The 27,287-nt window shown below is 38.5% G+C and overlaps 1 protein-coding gene across 1 annotated transcript in view; it reads left to right on the forward strand.

Annotated features, from left to right (window-relative positions):
* Positions 1-27,287, forward strand: part of DPP4 (dipeptidyl peptidase 4) — a 108,916-nt gene that overhangs the window by 25,519 nt on the left and 56,110 nt on the right. The window contains exons 4-7 of the mRNA XM_073647055.1: positions 22,923-23,018; positions 25,307-25,401; positions 25,483-25,557; positions 26,411-26,463. Coding sequence (XP_073503156.1) covers positions 22,923-23,018; positions 25,307-25,401; positions 25,483-25,557; positions 26,411-26,463 — 319 coding nt within the window. The remainder of the gene's footprint in view (positions 1-22,922; positions 23,019-25,306; positions 25,402-25,482; positions 25,558-26,410; positions 26,464-27,287) is intronic.

The following is a 27,287-nucleotide window of genomic DNA, read 5'->3' on the forward strand; positions in this document are numbered from 1 at the left end:
ATCCTTCTGGGCTTCTCTCGATCAGATTCAAGCATGTCTCGACCAACATCTGATCCCAGGTCTCTTTAACACGTTCCCAAAGTTGGTGCATACAGGCAGACTCACTTGGATATGTATACAGCTTTTTCTTCAGCTCTACCCACAAACTTTCTATTGGGTTGAGGTCTGGGGACTGTGTGAGCCAATCCAGCACCTCTACTTCACTGTTATTGAACCATTTCTTCGCCAATCTCGATGTATGCTTCGGCTTGTTGTCCTTTTCATACCCATAGTACTCAAGTGTACGAAGTAACTTGTCTTGTAGGATAGTCACATATTGCTCAGCATTGAGACCACCATCGATCCTGGTCAAGTATCCAACACCTTTGGCTGTGAAACAACCTCATATCATCAGGCTTCCTTCACCGAACTTGACAGTTCCTTCAATTTCTCTATACATTAGCCCCTTTTTTCCTTGTTTCTTCCAGACCCATTTGCACCCATCAGAGCCTAGTCTATTGACTTTCGTCTCACTCGTTTCAAATCACCTGTTTCCAATCTTCTACTGTAAACTTTTCGTACTTTTTTGTAAACTTGAGCCGACGCTTTTTAAAGTCGAGCATTCTTCACCTTTTTTTGAGCCACCATTGAAGACTTGTGTAACGTGCGTCGCATAGTGCTTACATGGACGTCTGTGATCTCACTGTTATGAAGCATACGAGCCTCCTCCACTGCTGAGATTGTCTCACTAGAACTGATAGACCTTGTGATGAACCAACTTGTTGACTCAGATATTTTGCCTAGACGTCCACTTCTTGGCTTTTGAATGGATGGACGGACTTCATTTCACATTCTTCCAACTGTCTTTGCACTCACATGATGCACTTTGGCAATTTTCTTGGCCAAGAGACCGCTGTCAATGACCTGGGTGATGCTGTTTCTCTTTTCTTGTGAAATCTTCTTCTTGACTGCTCCTCGATTCAAACCAGTGATCTTTCCCTTGGGAATAAACCTAATAACACACTGATCTATTAGGGAATGTGAGAACAGGTTGTATTTTGTAGTATGCAGGAAGAAAAAGATTTTTCCACCACCAGGAGCAAAACAGTAACAATACGGTCACATGACAAGAATCTGAATAACTAATCATATGCAAAATAGTTGTAAGTCAAATTTATGTATGAGATAGCCAAGAGAAAACGTCTATAAAATGATGGTAGTCTCATGTTAAACGCAGTTGTGGATGGTGAGATATAAAGCCTGAAAGTCAAATGTTCAAAATATTGTTACCCTTTTGTTCATCAGTGTATATAAATGTGATAATTTTGAAAGGAGAACACACACACATGCAATATCATTAGATTTCTTGACTATATACATGTTTATATATAAAATAAAGGTTTTTATTTGACAGTTTTCTATGAGATAACAGCCTCATATAACCAATGCAGTAGAGAAAAAAAAGCAAAAGAAAATGCACCAATAAATATTATTTCTATGCACATGTACAGTATATCCATTATTTGGTAAATGTCTTTCAACAAACTTTGTGGAAATCAATAGTAGAAGCAAACATTAGAAACTTTGTATCTTAAGTTTGTACTCTCTCTTATCAGAGAAATATTCTTCTATCTCCACATATCAGCTACTGCTCTTCCACCCGTGTCGCCTCACCCTGATGCGCGTTTCGCCACCAGCTTCTTCCGGGGGCGTGTCTTCTTGTTCCGGAAGAAGCTGGAGGTGAAACGCGCATTGGGGTGAGGAGACGCGGACCCACGCACTTTTCTCACATTTCTTAGGACTCCTCAGTTTACAGGTATTTGACCTTCTGGCAAATTGGATATATATTGGTCTTTTTAGACATACGATATGATCTTAGGCAATGCTTGATGTAGTTCAGCATAGTTAGGTTTAAGTGATATACTTACCCATCACTCCAATAAGTTACCTGAAAATTAAGTGATTTATTTATATGGAGGTGTAGTGATATATTGTGTATCATATTATCCTATATTGTTATTGCTATAAATTTATTATTAACATAGTTGGTAAACACCCTTTTCATTTACATTATGAAATCTGTGACGAAACAACTTCTTATTTAATCAGCCAGATGTCTAGATTTGTGAAGCCAAAAGAAATATGCTATTGTGTTTGTGTTAACTTGTGAATTTATGTGTGTTTCTTTGGTAGGTCAAGAAGGACAGACCAGTATGTGTATAAAAATGTAGTAAAAGAATATAGTCGGCACTTCGTTATTGCGAGGTGGTGCATGTGGAGGGATAGTATCCAAAGGAAGCAAAGAAATGACAGCACTCACGTGTTGAAGATCAATGTATGAATTCATTTATTCCACATATCAATGAACAACAAGACGTTTCAGCCCTTCCAAGGCTTTCATCAACAACGTTTTGTTGTTCATTGATATGTGGAATAAATGAATTCATGACTTGATCTTCAACATGTTAGTGCCGGGATTTCTTTGCTTCCTTCAGTATGTGTATAAACCTGAATGTTGACTTTTCTTGGTCGTGAAACAATGATGTTTGTTACTATGCAAATTGCATATTGTACTAAAGCCAGCTAGATGTTGATTTAAAGAGCCCCCTGCTATACCAACTAGGTAAATTGATAAAATGCTCAAACAATGAGACACTTGGAACTATTTAAGGAACATATGCCTCTGTAGCAGGCAGATTTCAAACAGAGAATTGAAAGAGACTTTACAAGGAGAATCAAAGATCAAACTGTCTTCAGACCATCAGCTTGGTAGCATGGCTTTATCCAAAGATACACAGATTTGAATTCTACATGATTCCAGCATAAGCGTATATGGCCTTTACTGAAAAGTTACGGATCTGCTCCATTGACCATCAGATAGCTCATGAATACATTTAGGGAGAACAGGTTGGGAAGATGAAGTCACCTGGCCCCATGGATATGCTGTTTGGAGTTGCCAGGTGGGACCATCCGGTTCCCCGGAACCCATGGAGACATTCAGAGAGGCCAGGGTGGGATCCACAGGTCTCCTGGCATTGTGTACCTTGATGGACTGTCAGCTTCCTAAGCTTGTCACTACCTCCTCTCTGTGGGGGCCTGCCAAAAGCAGGGGGGGCACTTGTTGAGGTAGTTGGCCCTGGAAGTCCCAAAGTTGCAGTTGTTCAATCCCAGGGGGCCAGCAGAAGGGTGAGACAGTGTAATGTTGTACCATCTTGGGTATTTACTGGGACTGTTCTATCTGCTTATTATCCACTTTATGGTTCAATAAAGTATTGCCACACTGTTTTACCCTCACTCTGTGTTGTCTGAGTACTATTACGCCCAAGGAAAACCCTGGGTCTTCACAACATCACTTATGTAAATTCCTTGTTTATTTGCTGTGCTGGTAGGAGAGATAGGTTCAGATTGTTTTTGTAAGAGAGAATCCTTGCATATACTGTATATTTCTAGAAGGTTCAGCGTCTCCTAATACGGCATTATACTTTTTTATTGTTTATATTTTAAATTTGCTTCAATAAATGTCATTGTTTAATTGATGGATCGCTTTGTTTCTCAGTTTTTATCTTTAGTTAAGGTTTGTTGTAGTTATTATGTGAAGTGCCTCCAATATTATTGATGTTTCCTTTGGTTAACAACTCTCACTGATAGATCAGATTACAGCTGCTGGTTGAAGTTTAGGAGAAGGAAGAATCAGATTAGAAAGATAGCAGAAAAATGGTGATGCTAGTTCTAGTAAGTGTGATATCACACCGCAGAGACGGATTCATAGTTACACTACTCAGTACTGCTGTATAATGTCCTCCATGCAGCTGCTGCTTTCTAGTAAACGTTTATGTGCTGGATTCACATCTACACTGCTCACTACTGATGTATAATATTCTTTTTGCAGCTGCTTCTTTCTAGTAAATGTTTATGTGCTGGATTCACAGCTACACTGCTCAATACTAATGTATAATGTCATCCATACAGTTTCTGCTTTCTAGAAAACATTTATGTGCTGGATTCTCAGCTACATTGCTCTGCACTTCTGTATAATGACCTCAATGCTGCTGCTGCTGATTCTGAACATGTGCTACATAGAGATAAGAGAAGAGGGAATATCTCATATCTCTGTGTGCCATGTATCGGAGACATCAAAGCATCTAATCTCTACCCACCAGCTCAGAGGCAACTTAAAATTAGTGATTGAGCCTGCAGATGAGAAAATTGATTAAAAATGCAGTCATATAATTAATTACCAGAAATAGTCTTTTTTTTTTTCGTGTACATATGCACAGAAGCTTATTCTGAAAAATCACCTGAAACAATTGGTTCACTTTTGAAGGGGTTTTGCATTTTCAGAATTAAAAATGAGTCTCCCTCCTTTTAAAAAAAAAGTTTAGTTTTTTTATTTTTTGAAGTCTGTCAAGGTTTTGTAGTTTTGTTGAGAAGAATAGCACTTACATGCATGCGTTATTCCTCCTGTCCCATCCATCATAATTAGAAACAAATCCCCGGACACATACGTACAATCCAAAAGTTACAAATCTCAGACTGACTGCACATTAGATGCAATTTCAGTTTTCATTTTAACTTTTTATGATTTACCTGTTTTTTCTTCACCCTTGATTGTTCATGGACTATCAACATGCCATATGGGTCCAGATGTATAAAATTACTTTTCTGAAGAGTAAAATACCATCAAAACAGTAAATTCACCTTCAAATAACCTCATATTATATTTGACATGTAACATTAATTTATATAGGTTGCTTTAAAAAGGTTTATATAGAAATTTTTAAAAAAGTCATAAATAAATTGCTGAATACCTTTCATTAGTTTTGTCTGTAGAAGTAATCATTACAAAATAGTGAAGGGGTTGTTATGACTTTAAGGCAATGTTCTGCAGCAAAACTGATTTCTGGCACGAAATCAGTCGCATCAAATCTGCAGGTTTTGATGCGTTTTTTTTTTACTGTCCTTCTGTCTCTATTTATGCATGTACATAAAGTTCTGTGAAAAAAAAGAACCCCATTCTATTTTGCCATCAAAAACGCAGAAAAAACGCTGAAAAAATTTACCTGAGGTTTTTTGGCGCGTTTTTTCAGAATTTTTTTCACCACCCCTTACTTCCTATGGGTGAAAAAACACTGAAAGAAGTGACATGCTCTATTTTACAAAAAACCCAACCAAGGCACAAAATACACAGCAAAAAAAAAACACAAGATGTGGGAACAGAGAATTCTGGTTTCTCATAGACTTTGCTGGTGCTGCAAAACGCAGCTGAAAATTTGCATAAAAATCTGCGGCAAAATACGCAGCAAAGCACAACGTGTGGTAACATAGCCTAACAGTGATAGCCTATCTTTACGATAGGTCATCAATGCCTGATTGGTGGAGGTGTGACACCGGATACCCCGCCGATCTCCTGTTCCCAGTGTCATCGGTGGCCGGAACTGCTCAGTTATGGAGCTGTACAGCACAGCTCCGTTGTCAGTATAGTGGCCGATGCCAGGTACTGCACATCCACCACCTATTCAAATCAATAGGGGGTGGATGTGCAGTAACTGGTCGCGGCCTTTATTCCGCTGTGAAGCTCCGTAGATGAGCAGTCCAGGCTACCGTTGACATCGGTAACAGCTGATCGGTGTGGGTGTTGGGTGTCACATCCCCACCGATCAGACATTGATGACCTATTCTAAGGGTAGGCCCTCAATGTTAAAGTCCTGGACAATCCCTTTAAAATACCATTTTGTTACATTGAGAGAAAGCTGTCCTATAATATTAGGACAGATCAGGTGCCTGTGAGCATGTGCAGAAGGAATTGCTGCTACTCTGACCTGGAGATATAGCTTACCAGTACTGCACATGCTCACAGCCACTAGTCCTAACTTTTCTTAGGAGCCATTATAACGTACTGCTATGATTTCTTGCATAGAAAAAAACTAATGTGATTTGCTAATTAAAGATATTTAGGAATCTATATATAATGACATTTTCTGTGTGTTTTTATATTTTTTTCTATTCCTGGAGAACCCCCTTTGAAGGAACTATGTTGCAATACCATATACACCACATGGACCAGTGAGGCATTTGTTTCTGTAAGAAAGCAGCCATGTTTTTCTAATCATGGATAATATGGTTCATGATTTGTTATGAAGCAGATGTTACCACTAAAACTACATTTATTAGTCTATTTTTTATTTTCTTTATCGTGGTTGTAGTCATTTGGAAATTAAACCACAAATGCTTTAAAAAAAAAAAATGTAATTTCATATTGTAAGCCAGAATCTGTCAATCCTAGGATATTGTCTATTAGTTTTTAATTGTTATTCCCCTGGGCTGTATGGATAGCAGATGCTGTTGGGTTTATAACCCAAACATTAACATAATACCATGACCATTGCACAGCTTCAAGTACATTAGAGATGTTTCCCCCCTAGGAACGGAAATCTACCGCAAAAGCGTCCAAGCTGTATCATAACTAATAAAGGTCACGTCCGTTCTCAGGGATTCGGAAGCTTTTTAAACTTTGAAAACTTTCCTTGAGGAGGGAAGTGAGATTGGAGCTTACTGCAGATACTTTTTGCAGTGTATTATAAGAAATTTCTGTTTTATGTTGACTTCATTGGTACAATAAGCTCTTATAAGATCTTCTGTGTTTTTGATAACATTACACTACCGTTATTGATTACCAATTTGCTTTTATCTGCCCATTGTATACTCTATTGGTAAGTGTAGGTAAGCTCCCTACTAAGCAGGGCTGTAGAGTTGGCAAGTAAAACCTCAGATGGCCACTGTCACTGGTGTATCAAACGTGACAGGCAGTCGTTCTGGATCCGGCTGTAGAAGGTCACTGCGCTTGGCATTGCAGATGCCTTCTTGATCCTCTCATTTCTGTAGTGTTGTAATATCCTTCTCCCTTTAGGACCCAGCAGTGACCTTCACCTCCTGCTGCTAATTAACACACCCTTGCTTGGTAGTTAAAAACTCTCAGTGTCTCCAGAGAGCCACCAGTGATAGTTCTACGTTCCTCTGTCCATGCCTGGAGTGCTAGTAGTCGGCTAGTTTCTTCTTGGACTTCCCTTGGAGGACAGTTGGCGTTATCTCTCTGGTGTCTTCTCAAGCTAAGTGTATCCACATTGCCACACATTAGGTAACTGACAGCGGGATGATCGTTTAGCCAACATCTATCTTTCGCATCTCATCCATAGGCAGAGCTAAGCTTTCCTGAGTGGAGTAAGCTGCTGCCAGAATCATCTGGCAGCGGCTTATCCACTCTTGTTTCAAAATGATTGCGTTACTGAATTCCAACCACCAGATCCTTATCTCTTCTGCCATAATTTGTTCGAGGAAAGTTAGTAGACCCCCATAGACACTAGATAGTCTTCTGATCCTGCTAAAATCAGCTGGTTCAAATTACTTTTATCTAATGTGTGTGAGAGTCTTTGAAACTGACTTTTTTCCACTCTCCAACTCCATCGCTGGCTCCAACTCCTTCATAAATCACTCATGTGTAATAAGAAGTAAGTAACAGAACATTTTCAAATTCAGCGTTTAGCAAAATGGCAAAATCTAGCTTTGCATCACAATCAATATCATCACTAAAATTTGCATGTATGCAACAAGCTATGGACTTATTACATTGATGTTAGAATAAGGATTTTTCCAATTACTCCAACTTAATGCGTCTGTTACCCAGTGTGTAGTACTGCCGTACACTGCTCGAGTTTAGTAGCATAACCTATGATGAATATGACCGACGGGCATGAACACATCCTGCCCACCAATGCTACACACATATAGATGTAGCTGGCCAGGACTGGAATGTAAATACCAAAAGTTGCAATATTTTTTCTCAACTTCTGAGAAATATTACGACTTATTAAGGTGTTTATGCCAGATTTCTGGCCTAAGGACCTTAATGAATTATCTTTGTATTCAGACCTTGACTATCAGTAGTCAGTAATTGGAGTTAACCCTAATATCCCTTTTCTCTATGTCCTACTTACAGGGATCAAGGAAACTTTAAAAGTTATTGGTGGAGTTCCAACATAGAACATATAGTAGTCTTAAGAGGTAGCTAGCAGCTGGAGGAGCCAAACAAATTATTTTATGGCAGGGGTCCCCTACCAGTGGCAGGTCCACGATTTGTGGCTTATGGCTACAGTAAATGTCAGCTTAGTGCAATAAGCACCAGGTCTAACAGCTATGAAGAGGAAGTGTTAAGATGGTGACTTTAGTGAGTAGCCTTGCACAGAAGAGCTGATCTGGATACACATGTACTCTCCTTGGGTGTGGAGAATTAAATTAAGTAGTGATGGTCAATTCATCTCTTTTCGGTGATCAGGATCACTTGACTCCGCTTACCAAAAATAGCCGACGCTTCTGGATCCCAAACAGATCCCTATTAAATACGTGTCCTGCCCACTCTACCGCCAGGTGAACACGTAATCAAGATGAAATCACTGCTCTCCTACATGGTCAAAACCTCGCCCACTTCAGTTAGCCAATGAATGAATGGGTGGGTGGGATTTTCAGCTGAAAACAGGCATTTTACCACCAGCAAAAGTAATTCAGAAACTACAAGCGGCTCTCACTGGGGCGCCAGTTTTCCATCGTTGCGCCATTAATGACCCATCATTGAAATTAAGTTAGTGCTTAGCCTGAGATAGGAAGATACTGCAAGATAGAGGAGGTGATTGGAGTTGGATCTGATAGTATGGTGTGGATGCTTGATGCGAGGATACTGAATGGGGGTAAGATGGGGACCCATGGATGTACATATACTACCTGGGTGTGATTTCTTTGGGAAGCTTTAACTATCATTATAATGATAATGAGGATCTCAGTGTCACTACTGTGGGGGGCTTTGGATGTGGTTGTGACCCTCTCTCACAGATGAATGTGGCTCTCAAGGAAAGAAAGATTAGAGACCATTGATATAGTGGCAAGAGATATATTACAATATATTTTATTTATTTAAATCCCAGTTCATTCCAGGTTTGAGAGTCCACTAGTCTTAATCTGTAATCAATAGCATTCCCTGAATCAAAGATGTGTCTGGTTAGAAAGTATATAATAAATAGGATAGTTTCATGTAATTGATCTCTGAAACTTTTCCACGTCAATGATTTTAGACACAAACAGTTCTTTGTGGAGTATTAGAGATGGTTAGTTCCAGCTCATATAAGGTGAATGAACAAAGGTTAGGGGAAGGCAAAAGGAACAGACACTGCAAAATATTTGGTGACTAAAAAGGTTCAGACACCAAGTTCATTAAAGCAGCGCTCCTCCTCCCATTAAAGTTTTTATCCTCTTAATAGTTTGCAGTCATCATATTATACAGCACTGTGTGCTTACAATTGCTCATTTTGTCTTTCTACACAGATAATTTTTCTCTTTTCTCTGCTCTATGTAGAAACAGGAAGTCTCTTGTCCCGGCATTTATCATCCCCCTCTTCAGCTCCTGACCCAGCAGCTCCCTCCTCCCCTCTGTCAAGGACTTTTGCAGTGACTTATTACTCATGCAGGGAAAATTGACCTCCTGTTTCTGATAGAGCTTAGAAGGATTCAGCTAGTCAGTTTTTAATCGTGTGATGTCAATGACCTAATGGAAAAGAGAAGAATTATCTGGGTAGAAAGACAAAATGAGCAATTGTAAGTACACAGTGCTGCATAATATGATGACTGCAATATATTAAGATAAAAATTTTGATGGGAGGAGGAGGAGGGCTTCTTTAAAGCAAAATATTTGCAATTTATGTAGGTTTTTTTTATATGTGGGTCGTTATGTTATAATTATCCAATACAGCAATTTGTGGTTTTTTTTTACATGGAATATTTTTTTTTATCCCTGACTCATGTCAATATCAAATATGTTAGGCATCCATTGGCACCAGGTTGTGGTGGCATTGATGAGTTGTCAAAGGGAGCCCTACCCTCAGTAAAACCACTTAACTATCCAGATCTCAATTGACCTATAAAGAGGTTAAAAAGATTGTACAGGATTGAAAAACTTGGTGGCTTTCATCCTCATACAGTGCCACACCTGACCACAGGTTATGTGTAGTATTGCAGCTCAATCCTATTCATTTAAATGAAGCTGACATAATACCAAGCACAAACAATAAACAGGTCAGGGGATCATTAGGAAAAAACTCATCATATTTCTGGCCTTACACTCAAATTTGTCCTACTCTGAAAGCTGTTCTTATGATTGCCAACCTGACTTTTTATCACGGACAGACAACATTTTTAAAGACACATTTAAAAACCATAATAAATGATTGATTCTAAGTATAAGGGGGAACGTTTCTCCTTGTAGAGAGTGTTACTCTGGTGTAAGGAGACTTATAGGCAATGCAATGCTCCTCTGGGAATTTAAGTATGCAAATAGCCTCTTTAGAAGGAAGAGGACTTGATCTCTGGCGCCATCTATGGGAAGTAGAAATCCTAAAGGTCAATATCGACCCTTTAAGGAGCCTTCCACATGATTTAGGATATAAAGCCAAACCAGAAACTCCATTTGCAGACACGTGTTTCGGGGTGTTGCCCCTCCTCAGTGCAAAGTAGGAGATCTGATTTAGGTTATGATTATAAGTGATAAATGTCTACAGCCCATAATTCTGATATTAAGACATAAACTGAATTCCCTATAAACTGTAATATAATGATAATAAAAGTTAAAATAATCTGTATAATTTTCTTCAGCTTCAACCTTAAATTCTTTTTAAGGACAAGGCAAAAAAAAGTGCCCATTGATTCCAAACTGTCCTAGAATTTCTGGACAGTTGACATCTCTGGCTGTCCTACTTTTTCAGAAGAGTATACCTAAAGACTTACTATTTCCCATGAAACACTGAAAGTTTATACTAGATGGAATTCAACTTCTATCAACCCACAAAATACCTATATTTTCATACCACAGTGTGGTACTGCAATGGGGTAAAAGCTTGCACCAAGCTTTGCTACATTGTAATTGGCCTTCTGGAAATAAACATAGGTATGAAAGAACAAACAATTTGAAGAATATATTTAATAGAATGGGTGATATTTTGAAGACATTTTCATCCTCTGGGATGGTCCAGTTCTGCGTTTGGGAATTTTAAAGCATATTTGTTATTATATTTATTATTATAAGCCATTGTTATTCCTTTTAAGGGTAGTACGAACAGAAAAGAGCACAGAGTTCTAAGGATGAGTGGGGGATAACGTTTCTACCTAATGTAAGGAGACTTGTAGGCCAGGCAATGCTCCTTGGTAAAAAGTATATGCAAATTAGTCTCTTCCAAGTAGAAGAAAGCTGGATCTCTAGTGCCACCTATTGGATATAGCCAACCTATAAAACAAAGGTCTCAGAATGATATCCTGTCTTGCACTAAGTTGTCTGCAGATGAATATTTTTTCCTTTTGGAGAAGAGTCAACTAACAGGTTGACTACCTCCAGTGAGTGGCACAAGACAGTCATCTTTCTTCATAGTTCTAAGGAAAGATGCTCCACAATTGCTATGTTATAGGAAATACCAGTTACCATTCCCTTTGTTCGCACGGCGTGTTCCTACACTCTGAACCACAGCCTGTGTTTGTTTTGCCTATACGCCATCCATGCTGAACCAGTGGGAAACGTTGCGAGTAGACATGAGCAAATTTGTCAAAATTCAAATTTGATAGATTCGCTGGAATTTGGCCAGGAAATTTATTGCGCCAGATTATATGATGCTAATCAGATGTGCCCTGATTGCTGGAAACAGATGAAAAAATAAATGCAAAAATATTACGCATTTTTCCCCTTACGTTTTGCTCCGTGCTTGGTCCTCCACTCACTCCCTCCCTGCAGCTCAGTCTTCTTCTCTTCACCTTTTGGCATCTCTGGTGTTGACCAAGCCTCATGTGATATAATGACGTGTATTACCCAATGTGATTATGTCACACGAGAACAAGTCAGAGCCAAAGACGCAAAATAATGAAGATTGAAGAGAGCAAGATCGGAGCCAGAGGGAGGAAACTAGAGGACGACCGATCATGGAGCTGCAGTGGTGGCACAGGTGAGGAGCAAGGTAAATATAACTTTTTTTTTAAACCCGTAAAAAGAATACCCCAAAATGTCAGCCGTCCATCGTTTTGCTGGATTCTAGTGAACCAGATTGCAAAAAAATTGTAGCAAATTCAATTTGCTTCAAATCTCTTTTCTCATTTCTAATGCTGAGCCTTTCATCCAAACTCTATCTGTATATATTTTATATTCATCCTTTTTACAGTCAGTATGAATTTAAAACATAAGATGTGAAATGAAAAGCATGAAACATCTCCATGAGTTCTCCTATCTGGCAATGCTTTTTGCAAGCGATCAGATCATCCCCAGCAGATGACTGGACGCAAGAAACCTCTCATGTAATAAAGTGATGCTTTGATAACAGAACATCAGAAGGTCAGAGTCAAATGTTTTACTGCGCCCCTTATCTTTTATTGTATCCTTCTTGCATCCTAATCGTTTTGCATAGTACAGTGGGTTTAATTGAGACATATCTTTTATGGTGAGCCCAGGTTGTAAATAGTGAGCAGCGCAGCGGTAATTTACTCTTGTAGGCACAGCGATGGGTAAGGGATGGCAGGCGAAGTTGGTTAGGAAAAGAAAACAATTCCAAAGCAAACTTTCCTTCATGTTAAATACTAGATGTTATCACTTGGATATTAAATTTAATAAGAAGTACATAATCTTAGAATGTGTGAATAAACAAGAACGAGAACATGACCATCTTAAAAACGGTATTAGTCCAAATGTCAGGTCAAGACTTAATAGGATTGTTTATTTAGAACAATGTCAGTGTGGTAGAAAGGTTCCCTGATGGAAAAATGATTATAAGGTGTTCCGGATCCAGCAATCAGCTGGGATCTGTGAAGGAGTTTAGCAGGAAGTATTTGTTTTCTCTGCAGTGCCTCCACAGGAGAGATGAAGCATTACACATTTTTCATTGAGATCAATGGGCTGTCGAGGTAACCAGGGAACCTTTTAGATCAGTGTTTCTCAACTTCTGCACTAGAGGCTCCAATGTAGATCTGAATAGGGTTTAAATGGGAGCAAAGAATACAGGTACCAACAATGATTATTGTAGAAATAACAGAAGATTGGGACGGGGTTAGGAAGTCAAAAGCTGTCGACAGGCAACAATCCATCTGGATTTACTATAACATGGATTCTGTGATATGGATAAATTGTTATATGTATCAATGTAAAAGGAGTCCATTCCACAGAAAGCGGTTTCAGGGTGTCGGTTTGAGAAAGGTATAAGATACTTTGCTTGCTTGATAGTTTTACTTTTACTATTTTTTATATTTTACTTTTAACTTTTTGTCTGGAGAAAACTGGAATAACATGAACGATGTCCTTGCAGGATTCCCCTCTATGCAGATCACAGATAACAGAGATGTCTGCTGGCTATTAAATCTCTATTAAAGGGAATCTGTCAGCAGGTTTTTGCTAATCAGAGAGCAACATGATGTAGAGGCTGAAAGCCTGATTCCACTGATGTGTCAGTTACTAGGCTGGGTGTTGTTATTTCAATAAAATCAGTGTTTTATTAGCAGGAGATTATCGCTACAGGACTAGGTGTCTTGTGCCTCCTGGTCAACTGCTCTGTGTAACCCAGCCCTCACCACTGATTTTCGGTTTTATGTTACTGTACAGTGAACACAAAAAGCTGCCAATCAGGTGTGTGGGCGGGGTTATACAGGGCTCACCATTCTGAGCAATGCTACATCTACAGCAAAGAAAACAATGATTGTATCAAAATGACAGCATGCATACTAGCAAGTGATACATCACTGGAATCATGATCTCAGCCTGTCACGCTAGGTGAGGGAAGGACCAAGTGTTTGTCAATGGGAAAAGGGGGGTGGAGCCCAAAAACTAAGGAAAGGGAGAGTGGAGACCCCTAGGCAGATCTTACAACACCTTGACTCCCCTACCGTCCCTGAATAGGTTCCCACATATCACCGAGCAGGAAACCTAATCTATAACTGTCCCTAGAGCTAGGCCCTAGGTAGGGAGGGGAAGGGGTGAGCACTAGTCAGCCCCCACTGCACCTAAGACAAACAAGGAAAACTGAAAAGGGGATACACTTAGCGTGAGAAGACACCAGAGAGATCATGACAATAATCCACCAAGAAACTCCAAGAAGAAACTAGCCGACTGCTACTACTCCAGGCCTGAGCAGAGGAAATTAGTTCTATCTCCGGTGACTCTCTGTAGACACTGAGAGTTTTTATATATCAAGGAAGGATGTGTCAATTAGAAGCAGAAGGTGGAGATCACTGCTGGGTCCTAGAGAAAGAAAGATATCACTACACTCCAGAGATTAAAGGATCAAGAAGGTGTCTGCAAAGCCAAGCGCAGAGACCTTCTACAGCCGGATCCAGAACGACTATCTGTCAAACCTGATACACCCGTGACACAGCCCCTACATCGTGCTGCTTTTGGATTACATAGCAAAAACTTGGTGACAAACTCTCTTTAATGGTGATCTGCTAACAGAGGATTGCATACTTACCAACATTCTGTTTGGGAAATAGTGACATTTAAGTCTCTCCTGGGAATGCCCACTTTTTGGTGGGGTTTGCATAAACCCCACTCCTTTGATCTGACATGTCTCAAAATAGCTGGGATCATGCCTCAAAATTCAGGACAATCCTGGGAAATTAAGGACAGTTGGCCGGTATAATATTGTTGGGAGGACATGCTCTGTTCCCTCATCAGACTGCTGGAAAGTCGTTATATCATGGAGCAACCATAAGTGGCGCCCATGAAGCAAGCTTCATTCATTGAGCGCTGTGTTGTGCTTTTTTTAATGAAAATGATTATTTCAGCTCCTTGTCTCTTCCCAAACTCTTCTTATTCTCTATCTCCCAGTGGAAGCCTGTTGCGCTTGCCCCTTAATATTCACCTTCCACAGGTTTGTAACCACTGATAACCTCCATAAGAAGAGTCATTCTGTCTGGTCTGGCTACTCAATGAGGGTCCTGAACAGGGGGTGCCTGTGTATTCAATCAACATCCTGTAAGTTAAGGTATTTTAAAATGGGTTTTCAAACAGGCATCCCTTTAAAGCTGTTCAGAGCTGAGATGCGAATATTAGCATCCAAGTACCAGCCACCAGAGGTGGTGCTTCGAAAAGACAAGACTGGTTCTTCTATGCTGATTCCATAACTCCCATAGAAATCAATTATTTATGCTGTTTCTTTAACTTCCAAGCTACAAAAACAATGTATCTCACTGGAATATGCTGTTTTGGTTATTGCCATTCACTTCTGTGGGAGTTATACAAACAGTATAGCTCAACCATGCTTGGACGTTCCCATAGCCTCCACCCAGTGGGTGGTGCTAGCCACCATTATTGCTGTCTTCATCATAAACCACTGAGATAGCAAACACCCTTTCATTCTAAAGTGAATAGATCAGTAACAAATACAAGTTCAGAGTGACAGATGGGGCATTGGTGTAATTGGCAAAATCTTGTTTGGGGTTGAGGTGGTTTTTCCTTCTTTTTCATACATACACAAAATGGACAAAAGTATTGTGCCCCCTCCACATTTCACCTACAGGAGCTTTTATGACATTCAATTCTACATCCATAGGCATTAAAATGAAGTTAGTCCCCCCTTTGCATCTACGACTCTTCTGGGAAGGCTTCCTATAAGATTTAGGGTTGTGTCTGTGGGAATTTTTGCCCCTTCATCCAGAAGAGCATCTGTGAGGTCAGACTTTGAGTTGGAGGAGAGGACGAGCTCACAATCTACGTTCTAGTTCATCCCAAAGATGTTGGATGGGTTGAGGTCCGAGCTCTGTGTGTCTGGTCATGTTCTTTCACATCAAACTCCCCCAACCATGTCTTTATGGACCTCGTGTTATCCATTGGGTCACAGTCATGGGGAACAATAAAGTGCATTCCCGAAACTATTCCCACACGGTTGGAAGCTACAGTTGTCCAAAACGTCTTGGTATGCTGATGTATAAAGACTTCTACCGTCTCAGTCTTTACTTCATTGCAAAAGGTTTTTCCGTAGTGTTTATTTTCCCGAACATTAGTATCAAGGAAGCCTCTAACCAATGTTCCCAAATACTGAGAATGGCAGCAAACTTTTATTGATTGACGAGTTATATACTTTCTGAGGCAAAGATGTATTTTTTTTCTTTAATAGTCATGTGGAACTTGCCTCAACTTTCACATTGTTAAAAATAATTATTCACTTTTATTTTAAGAAAATAACAACTGATTACTTTCCTCCACATTACGAGCAGTGCCAGCTAATGCCACCTTCTATGCCATGATTACAAATTCATCCACATTTAGTTTTAAAAAGAAAATATTAGCATAATCTTACATACTGACCTTGAACATTTTTATGCTTTCTAACAGATGTTTGAATATTTTCTTAATATCTGAATTTAGAAATAATGAGTCATTGTAATAAGAGACAGGTTTGGGCCCCAGGGCGTGGCAATTAATAAGGCGTAAGATTGTTTGCTTATCTTTCATTTTTTTAATCCTATAAATTTTTAGTACGTTGGACCTTTAATATTTCACATTTGGCATTTTACCCAACTTTTATTGATGTTATGTGACAGATGGGAAATTGTAAGACTTTTAGGTTTCTATATTGTCTTAGGATTTAGGTTTTTTTTTAGTAAACACCATGGTTCATGGATGCCATTATATCTAGTTAGCATACGGATAAGGAAATTTGGAGGGACACTAATATCAATAAGACTACACCCGTTTATAAAATAGGGGTAGACCTTGTTAAAATATTACAAAGTATTTGGGGTACTGCACTATAAATGACAGAACGTGTGAAAGCATAAATCTCTTGTTTCATTATGATGGACCTAGTTTTTATTGCCGGAAATCCACAACTTGGAATGTTTTAGGAATTCAGACGACTAATACACTAAGATTAAAGAAACCCATGGGAATCTGGTCATATTACTTTTGCTACATGTAACATCTTAAACTGAGCATAAGGTGGTTTTGTTTGAATTTAATCACTCACTGGAGGGAATTTATCATGAAAGTAATTTTTAAGTTACTTTTCTGGTGTGCTTTTTTCCCTTGATGGCGCAAAATTGTGCCAAATTTACTAAAATAATCCACAATGTTTATTATGGTTGTTGTTCATGTTGTTGCTGTTGATAATCTTGTGTTGTTCTTGTTGTTGTTGATCTGGTAATTTTTGTTGTTCTAATTGATTTTGTAGTTATTGTTGTTCTTGTTGATCTCGTTGTTCTTGTTTCTTCACCACCTAAGGGCTGCAGTGCCATTGTTGAAACTTTTGAGGACTTTTTTTTTTTAAAGTTTAAAATAATAAATGTCAGTCACTCTTGTTTCAGGAAAGTCACAACCCTTTCTACCTGAAAAAAAATATAAACTGATAGAAAAGGCCTAAAAGAAAAAAACAAAACAGGTGCAAATGAAATACTAATTGTATAAAAACAATAAGAAATAGAGCAAAATGTGACAAAAGAAAACTGGTGCAACAGAGAAGATAAATTACCCCCATTGTCATTTAGGAAACCAACAAGATTTTACAACCATTGGAAAACCAACAAGCTTTTACAATCTTAAGGCCCCGTCACACTAAGCGATGCAGCAGCGATCCCGACAACGATACGACCTGTCAGGGATCGTTGCTGCATCGCTAATACATCGCTGGTGAGCTGTCAAACAGGCAGGCTCACCAGCGATCAGGGGAGCAACGATATCGTGGAAAGAATCGTTCCACGATGTCCTGCTCCCGTTACCAGCCTGCTGCAAGCAGGAGCAGGCTGGTAACTATGGTAAACATCGGGTTACTAAGTGCGCGTGTGCCCCTAGTAACCCGCTGTTTACCATGGATACCACTCTGCTTCGGTGCGCTGGAGCCTCCGCTCACCGTAGCAGAGTGGTATCTATGGTAAACAGCGGGTTACTAAGTGCACGCGTGCCCCTAGTAACCCAATATTTACCATTGTTACCAGCCAGATCGTTGGTCCCGCTGGTCACACACAGCGATGTGTGCTGGCCAGCGGGAGGCCAACGACCAAAAAATGGTCCAGGACACTTTGCAACGATCAGCGACCTCACAGCAGGGGCCTGATCGTTGCAAAGTGTCACACATAGCGACATCGCTGGTGAGGTCGCTGGTGAGTCACCAAAACCGTGACACAGCAGCGATCTCGCTAGCGATATCTCTTAGTGTGACGGGGCCTTTATACTAGTGTAGATAACACATAATGTCATCAGTTTTAAAAACACTTGTTGAAGTTGTGACTTTTGTATCATAGAGGTTTATGCTTGTCTCATATGACTAGTTTAATTATGGCCACGTTCACAAGTTCAGTATTTGGTCAGTATTTTACATCAGTATTTGTAAGCCAAATCCAGGAGTCGGTGAAAAATGCAGAAGTGGTGACGTGTTTCTATTATACTTTTCCTCTGATTGTTCCACTCCTGATTTAGGCTTACAAATACTGATGTAAAATACTGACCAAATACTGAACGTGTGAACGTGGCCTAATTCTTACCATCAAGACAGATTATATTCTTGCTATTTGATACATTGTGTCGAGTATAAGTTCAGACTGGGTTCATCCCCTTTCTCCAAGTGGTTTAACTTGTGCCAAATTATTTTTCTCTTTTCCTATTGTTCCACAAAAATTAAAGTGAAACAACATTGGGTATGGATTTTTGTTTTGGAACCCCATCTACATATGCCTCGATTCATTAGTACTTTTTTACTGTTTATGTTTTATTATTATTGTTATTATACCTTTTTGGTTTTATTAGTTATAGTCCTTTCTAACTGCTGTTTTAAAGGGAATAGTTTAGATTAGAAAAATGAATTTTTTTTTCAGAAACACAGAATTAAAAAAAATACCAAAAATATATATATTACAACCCATTAATAATTAGGAAAGTTTTAATTTAGTTTTATTTAATCATGTTAGCCTGTAGATTCTCCTCCTTGCAGGCGTCATGTGTCACACTTACATGATCTCATAGCATCTTAGGAAAATATATGGACTTGTAGAACAGAGGGACATTCATCTGTTTTTAACGGGCATGTGAGTTGCAGAACAGCTAAGAAGCATATGGTATTATTAACAACTTTCCAACTTTCTAACTTTTTCAAAAAGTTGGATGGTATCCAAAGGCACTGACAGCTTATACAACACAAGTTGTGTACCCCTGAAGATGCCACGGATAAACAGAATACTCTACTTTAAATTAATTGCTTTTAAAGTCTTAGTTTCCTATTTTGTTGATGGTTATGACTTTTTTTTTACTCTTCGAGTAATGTAAAATGCTATGAAAATACGATAGCCTCGATCTTCTTACATTTCTCAGAGGACTTTGTCGGGATTTTTTTGGTGTGGTATATAAAGTAAGATCTCTAACTTTCTATATATTTAATATCATTTCTTGTTATATCTATTAGACGGGCATCATATCTTAACCGCTTATTCAATTTTTTTCTGTTTTAAAGTTTGCATTTTTCCTACTACATCTTCCAAGATCCATAACTTTTTTTATTTTCCCATTTCAGGACTTGTTTTTGTTTTTTTTTGAAGGTCAAGTTGTAGTTTTAAAATTACACCATATTACCATACAATGTACTGAAAAACAGAAACAAAAATTCCAAGTAGAATAAAATGGTAAAAAAAAAATGTAATTCTACCAATGTTTTGTTTTTATGGTGTTTATTGTATGGTAAAAATGGCCTAGAAACATGATTTTTTAGGTCAGTATAAATATGGCAATACTAAGTGTAATAGATTTTTTCAAAATTAAATGAAAAAAAAAACTTCAGAAGTTTGTAAAAAAAATTTTTTGCTTATATGAACATTTTCCGAGAACCATAGTATTTTTATTTTTCGATGGAGCCGTGTGAGGTCTTGATTTTTACAATGACTGTAGTTGCACCCATGTGCCGTGCTTTCTTCACTGAATGTTTGATAAGAGACGCTTGAGAAATCTCCATCAGACTTTTTTTTTTCATTTGAGAAAAATTGATGAATCTCTGATGGCCAAAAATCTGATCCAAGACACTGTTGGTTTCACTTACAAGAAATATTATTGATGTCCGATTGAGATCTTACCCTAAGAAACGTCTGGTCATACTGAGATGCGTTCTCTCTCTTTGCAGTTGCTCCATCGATGATCTGTTGGTGTTTTGTCAGCATAATGCCATCTAGTGTCTGCAGAAAGAAATATTAACCCTCCGTCACATACAATATCGGTTCTAACGAGTTCACATACAATGTGACTGTCAGGCGCAGGCTAGAAAAATACCTATAATATCTAATGTTTGCAATTTCAGTGCTCTAAAAGTGATCAGTGACCTTCATAGGGATGTAATAAAAGAGACTACACATAATCAGGTGCAAAAAAAAACCATTTACTTAACATAAAACTAATAACTCTGAAATACAAACATTTCAAAACTCCCGCCAAATAGTCCCCAGTTCGACTCTGTCAAAAAACTCTACAAAGAAAATTTATGGAAACAAACTTAATTTTAAGGTACCTTAAGTACTATTAAACACATATTCAATCAGAATTAGATCCTGAAGTTTCCCCAGAAAAATTACACTTGCAGAGCAAAGAGCAAGAATTACACATCATTTTTGCATGTGTCAGGCAGATTGCATTATGACATTTGTGACATTCATAATTAGAAAGCCTTCTGATTCCGCTTTCCGTGGTGCAGGTGGTGCATCTCCTTCTTTTGGGAGGTGGTGCAGGTGGTGAATTTTCACTATCATCTTCTGGGCGGAATCTTTTGAGCTGAACTTGAAGGCGAGAGGGGATACCGATTGTTTTCATACTTCTCCTGCGTAGCTCTCCAAGCACTAGTTCATGGGCCAATTTTTTCAGATAGAATCGTCTACGGAGTGGTTCAAGCTTGTTTTCAAGGTAAATGACTTGTGAATTTATACCATCCAAATTCAATATAGCAAAAAATATGACCATTGGCCAGCGTTTGGTGTTTCTGCTGACATTGAAAGTTGAGCACATCTGATCAGCTGTATCAACACCCCCTTTGGTTGCATTATAAAATGTAATTATCTCCGTTTTTTTTTGTGCCTCAGTCCCAGGATCGATGGCATCATCATCATGAAGTGTTGATAGAAGAAGTACAATTTTTTTTGCTTGTGGTACATAGGAAACCAAAACCTTTCCATTATGGAATGCAAACATACTGCTGTACTGTTGTCTCCCTTTCACACTTACAAACTGTGTAGGCAATTCTTTTTTATTTTTTCTTACAGTTCCAACACATGAAAGCTTCTGCATTTTCAGATAATCAATCAGATCACAATTTGAAAACCAATTGTCAGCTGTTATATTGCGACCCGATCCAAATAAGGGCTCAGCCAGTCTTTTTACAACATCACTGGGTTTGTTGCTTACACAGTAAGGACCTTCTGGTTGTTTTCCTGCATAAACTCCCAGGTTGTAAGTGTAGGTCTTACTGGCATCAACAAGGGCATACATTTTTATTCCATATTTGTTAGGCTTTGATGGAATATATTGACGAAAGGCACATTTACCACGAAAACCAGGGAGGATTTTGTCAATAGTGAGATTCTCCCCAGGGCAATAGCTTTTTTTACAGTTTTCAACAAATTTTTGGAATATATCACGAATTGGAGCAAGTCGGTCATGTGTTTTACGTTCGGTTCGGATAGTTCTGTCGTCAAACCGAAGTTCCTCCAAACTTTGTCTATTTGCCCTATAAGCTCCTGCAAGGTATAATAATCCAAAAAAAGCACGCAGTTCTATTTCATCTGTGGCCTTGATGGTTCTGTTGCAGATGAACTTGTCCTTTATAATGTCTATATATTGGCTGGTATATGTGACAATAGAGTCCAGAATGTCATCTGTGAATAAACTATTCCAGCATTCAACTGCAGTTTTTGCATTACTTGCAGTTCCTATAACTGCAGGAAGGTGAGTAATAATGTTTTGAGGTTTCCTACGTTTTTTCTGGAGTGGCTTCTTGTTCCATTGTTTTTTTTTTTATCTTTTCCCATATAATAAGATTCTACATCTTCATCCTCATCACTGTCACCATCTTGCTCTGTTTCAGAATCCACTTCACATACTTCCACCTCATCATGAGAATCAATCTCACTTTCCTCTCCTAAATCCTCATTCAGTGTGGGGTCTGCATCATCTAACAGCATGTTTGTTACTTCCTCAACATCAAGGTTTTTTGATAAATTGTACGTTTTGCTCTCCATTTCAGCAGATAATCTGAAGCAAGAGAAGGAATATGTGTTAGGGAACTACTGTATATGCCTGAGCAGCACACTTTCTTTTTTAATCTGCCTTATTTCTATGAAATATCCTCACACTTTGTGCTATACATTCATAAAACAAGCTAAATAAACAATTGTGATGAATAAAAACATAAAATACCAACCTTATTGAGTGTGACGTGTTCACATACAATGAGCCTGAGAGATTAGCGCAGTTATATCTGTCCTCCAGAAGCTCTGCAATCCAACTGTGGTATGAGGTTTCTCAGAGCTGCTAGAGACAGGAGACTACCTGGAGGGAGGGGATTTCCTCACAATCTGGTGAGGAAGGAGAAATGAAAGTAAAAGAGATGTGCCTGTCAGGCCTATTGTATGTGATGGAGGGTTAAGAATATTTTCATTAAAATCATGATGATCATTTCCATCATGGAAATTCAGGTCCATACATCACTGATTTCTGTAGAAAAGAAATAAAGTAATAAATGATCTTATCTATCCACATTTAATTGTAATTATGTTTTATCATTTATGATTCGACGCAGATAAAACATATTCACATATAGTTATATTAATTTATGTCTCTACTTAATTAAGAATGTCTTTAATCGCTTAATAAATGTTCTGGAAAATAAAATTCAACAGATTTTTCTGTTCTCTGTCTCCAGAAGAGGAAAAGCCAGACTCTCGACCGACATACACATTGGATGACTACTTTGGTGATCGATTAAGATATAGATCCTATGGATTGCAGTGGATTTCAGGTAAATATTTTACTTTTCCATGATATTGCAAAAGACATTGATACAAACAAATAATTTTTATTTTGGCTCATAAAGATGCAACAAGCTTAAACAGTAACTGTTGTTTTTTTTTGTGTTTTTTTTCCAGAAATCATGTGAAAATATGGAACTTTGTAATATATCTTGTTAGAGAAATTCACTTCTTTTCCTCCTGGAATTACCTTTCATTCTGAAAATGATCAATTTACAGGTTAAAATCCTTCTTCAGTGAATACAGATTTTACCATTACTGAGTCGGCCTCAAGCTCCTCCCCCTCTATAGAATTTTACAAGCACCAACTGTCATCTCCTATCTCAATAAAGTGAAAGTCTGTCTTCACTGAAATCATTCTAGGAGAAGAAAGAAGCAGCTTTATCTAACAAAATATATATCAGAGTTTCTTATTTTCTTATTTTCATGTGTACTATTGATTTATGAAATAACAATTTAAACGACGGCTACTCTTTAAAGATTGCAGTCACTTGATAACAAACCTGTCAGAAGTTTTGGGGTCACATTGCTGGATAAGGTAGTAAAAGACACGTTCAAACAAACTTTTCTGGATATTACGTCACTGAGAAAATTCATTTTCAATCTTTATATCAACTAGGCTAGAATACATAGACATTCAAAGTTGATTTTCATAGCAATGGAAGATCCATCTGCGGCTCCGAAGGTCTGTTTGAAGTTATCTTGTACTACCCTACCTAGTAGTAGAGCTAGTTAGCTGCAGATAAGTTCCTTTTTGAGCAATGCAAAGCATAACAGTTGCTGTCATTGATGGTTGATTGTGTCCAAAATTTCTGATGGCTCTTACCCAAACTTTCTGTGCCACTATAAGTCCAAGGGAGGCTACTCCCTGCCACAGCCTGCACATCAATTTTACATGGTTGTGCCAGGCTCTTTTATAACAAATCCAGTGGTGCCTTTGATTAACAGGCCAACTCTACCCATTTCTAAAATTACCCCTGACCTCTAGACCACTCTGAGTTTGTGCCCGTAGCTTGCATCCTATGAACACTTAACTTTAGCATAGGAAAGTTCCAATACACACAGTCCAAATCCTCTGTCTGTAGACTTGGATGCAACTTTTTTTTAGAATAAAGGCTCCCATACACATTAGAAAAACGTCATCTGAAACTGACACTATCAACGGGTTACCTGAGAGTCTAGAATAAATATGAGCAAATCAACAATGAAGTCACTGGACAATGGTAATCAAGAGGAACATTTTGCTGGCGACGAAGACACGGCTCATACGTAGTCTGGTCTTTTCTGTGGTAACATATGGATACGAAACCCGGATGATAAAGAAACAAGACAGAAGAAGAATCAACACCTTCGAAATGTGATGCTGGAGAAAGATGTTATCAATACCGTGGATGGCAAGAAGAGCAAGCAAATCAATTTTGGAACAAATCAAGTCAGACAAGGATCACCAAGTTAGGATCACCAATCTATGACTTGCCTACTTTGGACACATGCGAAGAGAGCAATCACTGGAGAAGACATCATGGTTGGAAGAATAGAAGGAATAAGGTGAAGAGGAAGACCAGCAACCCGATGGCTCAAGGTATCGACGGAGAAGACCCTGGTGGACCTATCTAGACTTGCACAAGATCAATCTTCTTACAGATTGTTCATCCATCAAGACGTCATGGCTCGAAATCGAGTCGAAGGCTGTTAAAAAAAAAACCTCACAGTCTAATGTTCATGGGAGCTGCTGACTCTTCCTCGACAGATCATGTTGGGGGAAATAAGGATCTTGTATGTCCAATTTCAGACTGCCAATCCTTTTTTTCTCTAAGAGATAAGCCGTCATGAGAGATATCTGGTAGCGGCTCTCCCATTGAGAAGAAATGAGTATTTGGCACATCAAGCGCTCTTGTGTATGCCGGAATCGGGAGAGATATCTGCTGGCTGAACGCCAACAACTATCTAAAGAGTATGGGGGACTTTACACTTGACTTTGGTTTGCAGCTCGCAATTTAACATGAGAGTGCTCCGTTATTTGCACTCCTTCAATTCAAGAGGCCACTTAAACCATCAAGAATTTCAGAAAGGATAACTAAAGACAATAATCCCTCATCAGTAACTTTTCTGGTCACCTGTAGACAAGATCCCTTGTTCTTCTTTCTCCTGACCTCACGACATCCAGTCATAAAACGATGCCTACCTGATCTCTACTGTGTCAAGTAGGGTCGGATTAAAATGTAAAAAGTAATTTCATCCTTTCACACAAAGTGTTATAACTTCTGTTTCCATTCAGATTTTGAATATCTCCATCGGACACGAGAATATAATGTGATTGTATACAACGTGGACACCAAAGAGACAACAATACTCCTGTCGAACACCACAATAGTAAGTCACAGCTGTAACCTGCGCTATGTAAATGAGACTTATCATATATGTGGCTTCATATTATTTTTTATGTATCCAAAGGATAAAAACAATGAATCTTTCTACGAACTGTCAGAAGACAGGAGATATGCGCTGCTGCAGTACAACTATGAGAAGGTAACACAGGCTCCTATTCCTGTTGTATTTTTATGGATGGGATTAAACAATTTTTTTTTTCTATATTATTTTTTTATTAATTAAATCCCATATAATATTGCATATTTTCTTTTTTAATATATATATTTTTTTCTATTTTCTGTGCATGATTTCAGCAATCTTGTTTTAGCTTCTGTCAACAGCATTTAAAGATATGTTTCACAGCGGCCACAAGGACCATAGACAGTAATAGATAGGCTGTGGCTCATTTATTTCTATGGTGGAGTCTTCTAGTCATGCTTTGTGATCTATGCAGAGATCATTGTGGAGGGAGGAGGAGGAAGTGAGCTGTGACCATCACATTATGTAGGATTCATATTTTATACGTGTGGGCATAATGTGATGTTTACTGAACAGTGATCCCAAAGAGCAGGAAATGTCAGCTTAATATTAGGCTTAGTGGCCGCAGGAAAAATTGTAAGATTTTAGGATAGTTTTTTTTTTTTTTATATAAATCGTAATATAAAAATGTAAAGAAATAATCTACAAATATATGTACAAACTACTATAGATTTAAGCATTTCAGTTTCTGATGGCACTATACAATTTGGGATTTTTCTTTTTTTCTCACTGCGGAATTTAATAGGGTAAAATTTTAGGATTCATATTATGGCCATGACACATGGATCCTGAATGGTATAAGTGATGCGGTTCCATCATGCTCTGGTCCATATGTTAAATCCATACTACGGACCTTAAATATCAGTCATATTATGCTCATAAAAATATGGAAGACATCACTTGGAGAAATCGCTAGGCATACGATGCCTTGGTTAGATATGGACATCATTGGATACATTTTTATGTTTTCCAGGTTTGGAGGCATTCATACACAGCGTCTTATCGAATCATGGATGTTGAAACAAAGTAAGTAACTCCAATATTCCAGGGTCATACAGGCTTAAAGGGGTTTTGTCATCATTTATCAAAATCTACCCTTGCTGCAGCTACCCACTTGCCTCAGTGCCAGAAATGCTAACGTCAATGTTAAAGGGAATCTGCCAGCAGATTTTTACTATTTAATCCATAAGCAGCATAAAATAGAGCAAGAGATCCTGATTCCAGGGATGTGTCACTTGCTGCTTGGTGTAGTTTCAATACAATCAGTATTTTATCAGCAAGAGATGATCACAGCTGGACTAGGTGTCACATGCACGGTAGTCCAGCTAATCTGTGCAACCCCGCCCCCACCACTGATTGGCAGCTTGCTGACAGTGCATACAGGAAGCTGCCAATCAGGGGTGTGGGCGGGGTTATACAGAGCTCAGCAGTATAGTTCTTCCAGGACTTCATCAATGGCTCCACCGGAATCCAACAATCAAAAGTATGATGTTGGAAGATAATTTTAATACATTACCTAGATCATTTTATTTACCCTCTTGACATTATTTCAGACTCAAGGTGCAGAGCCTTTTCCTTAAGGCATAGGTATAAAAAATAATTTATCTTTTTTATTATTATTATTATTATTAATTATGTTTAATGCACCATTGATTCCTGGTGCTGTACATGTGAAAAGGGTTTACATACAAAATACATATATAAATTACAATAAACAAACTAACAGTGACAGACTGGTAAAAAGGGGGAGAGGAACATGCCTTCATGTGACTATAATCTACAGGGTAATGGGAAAGGAGACAGTAAATAGTCGGGTGGGGGTGGGTGGGTTGGTGGTCTTGAGCCAATGT

This window comes from Phyllobates terribilis, unplaced genomic scaffold (assembly GCF_046119375.1).
Source record: "Phyllobates terribilis strain yellow unplaced genomic scaffold, ASM4611937v1 Scaffold_9__5_contigs__length_417890890, whole genome shotgun sequence".
In the NCBI taxonomy this organism is placed as follows: Eukaryota; Metazoa; Chordata; class Amphibia; order Anura; family Dendrobatidae; genus Phyllobates; species Phyllobates terribilis.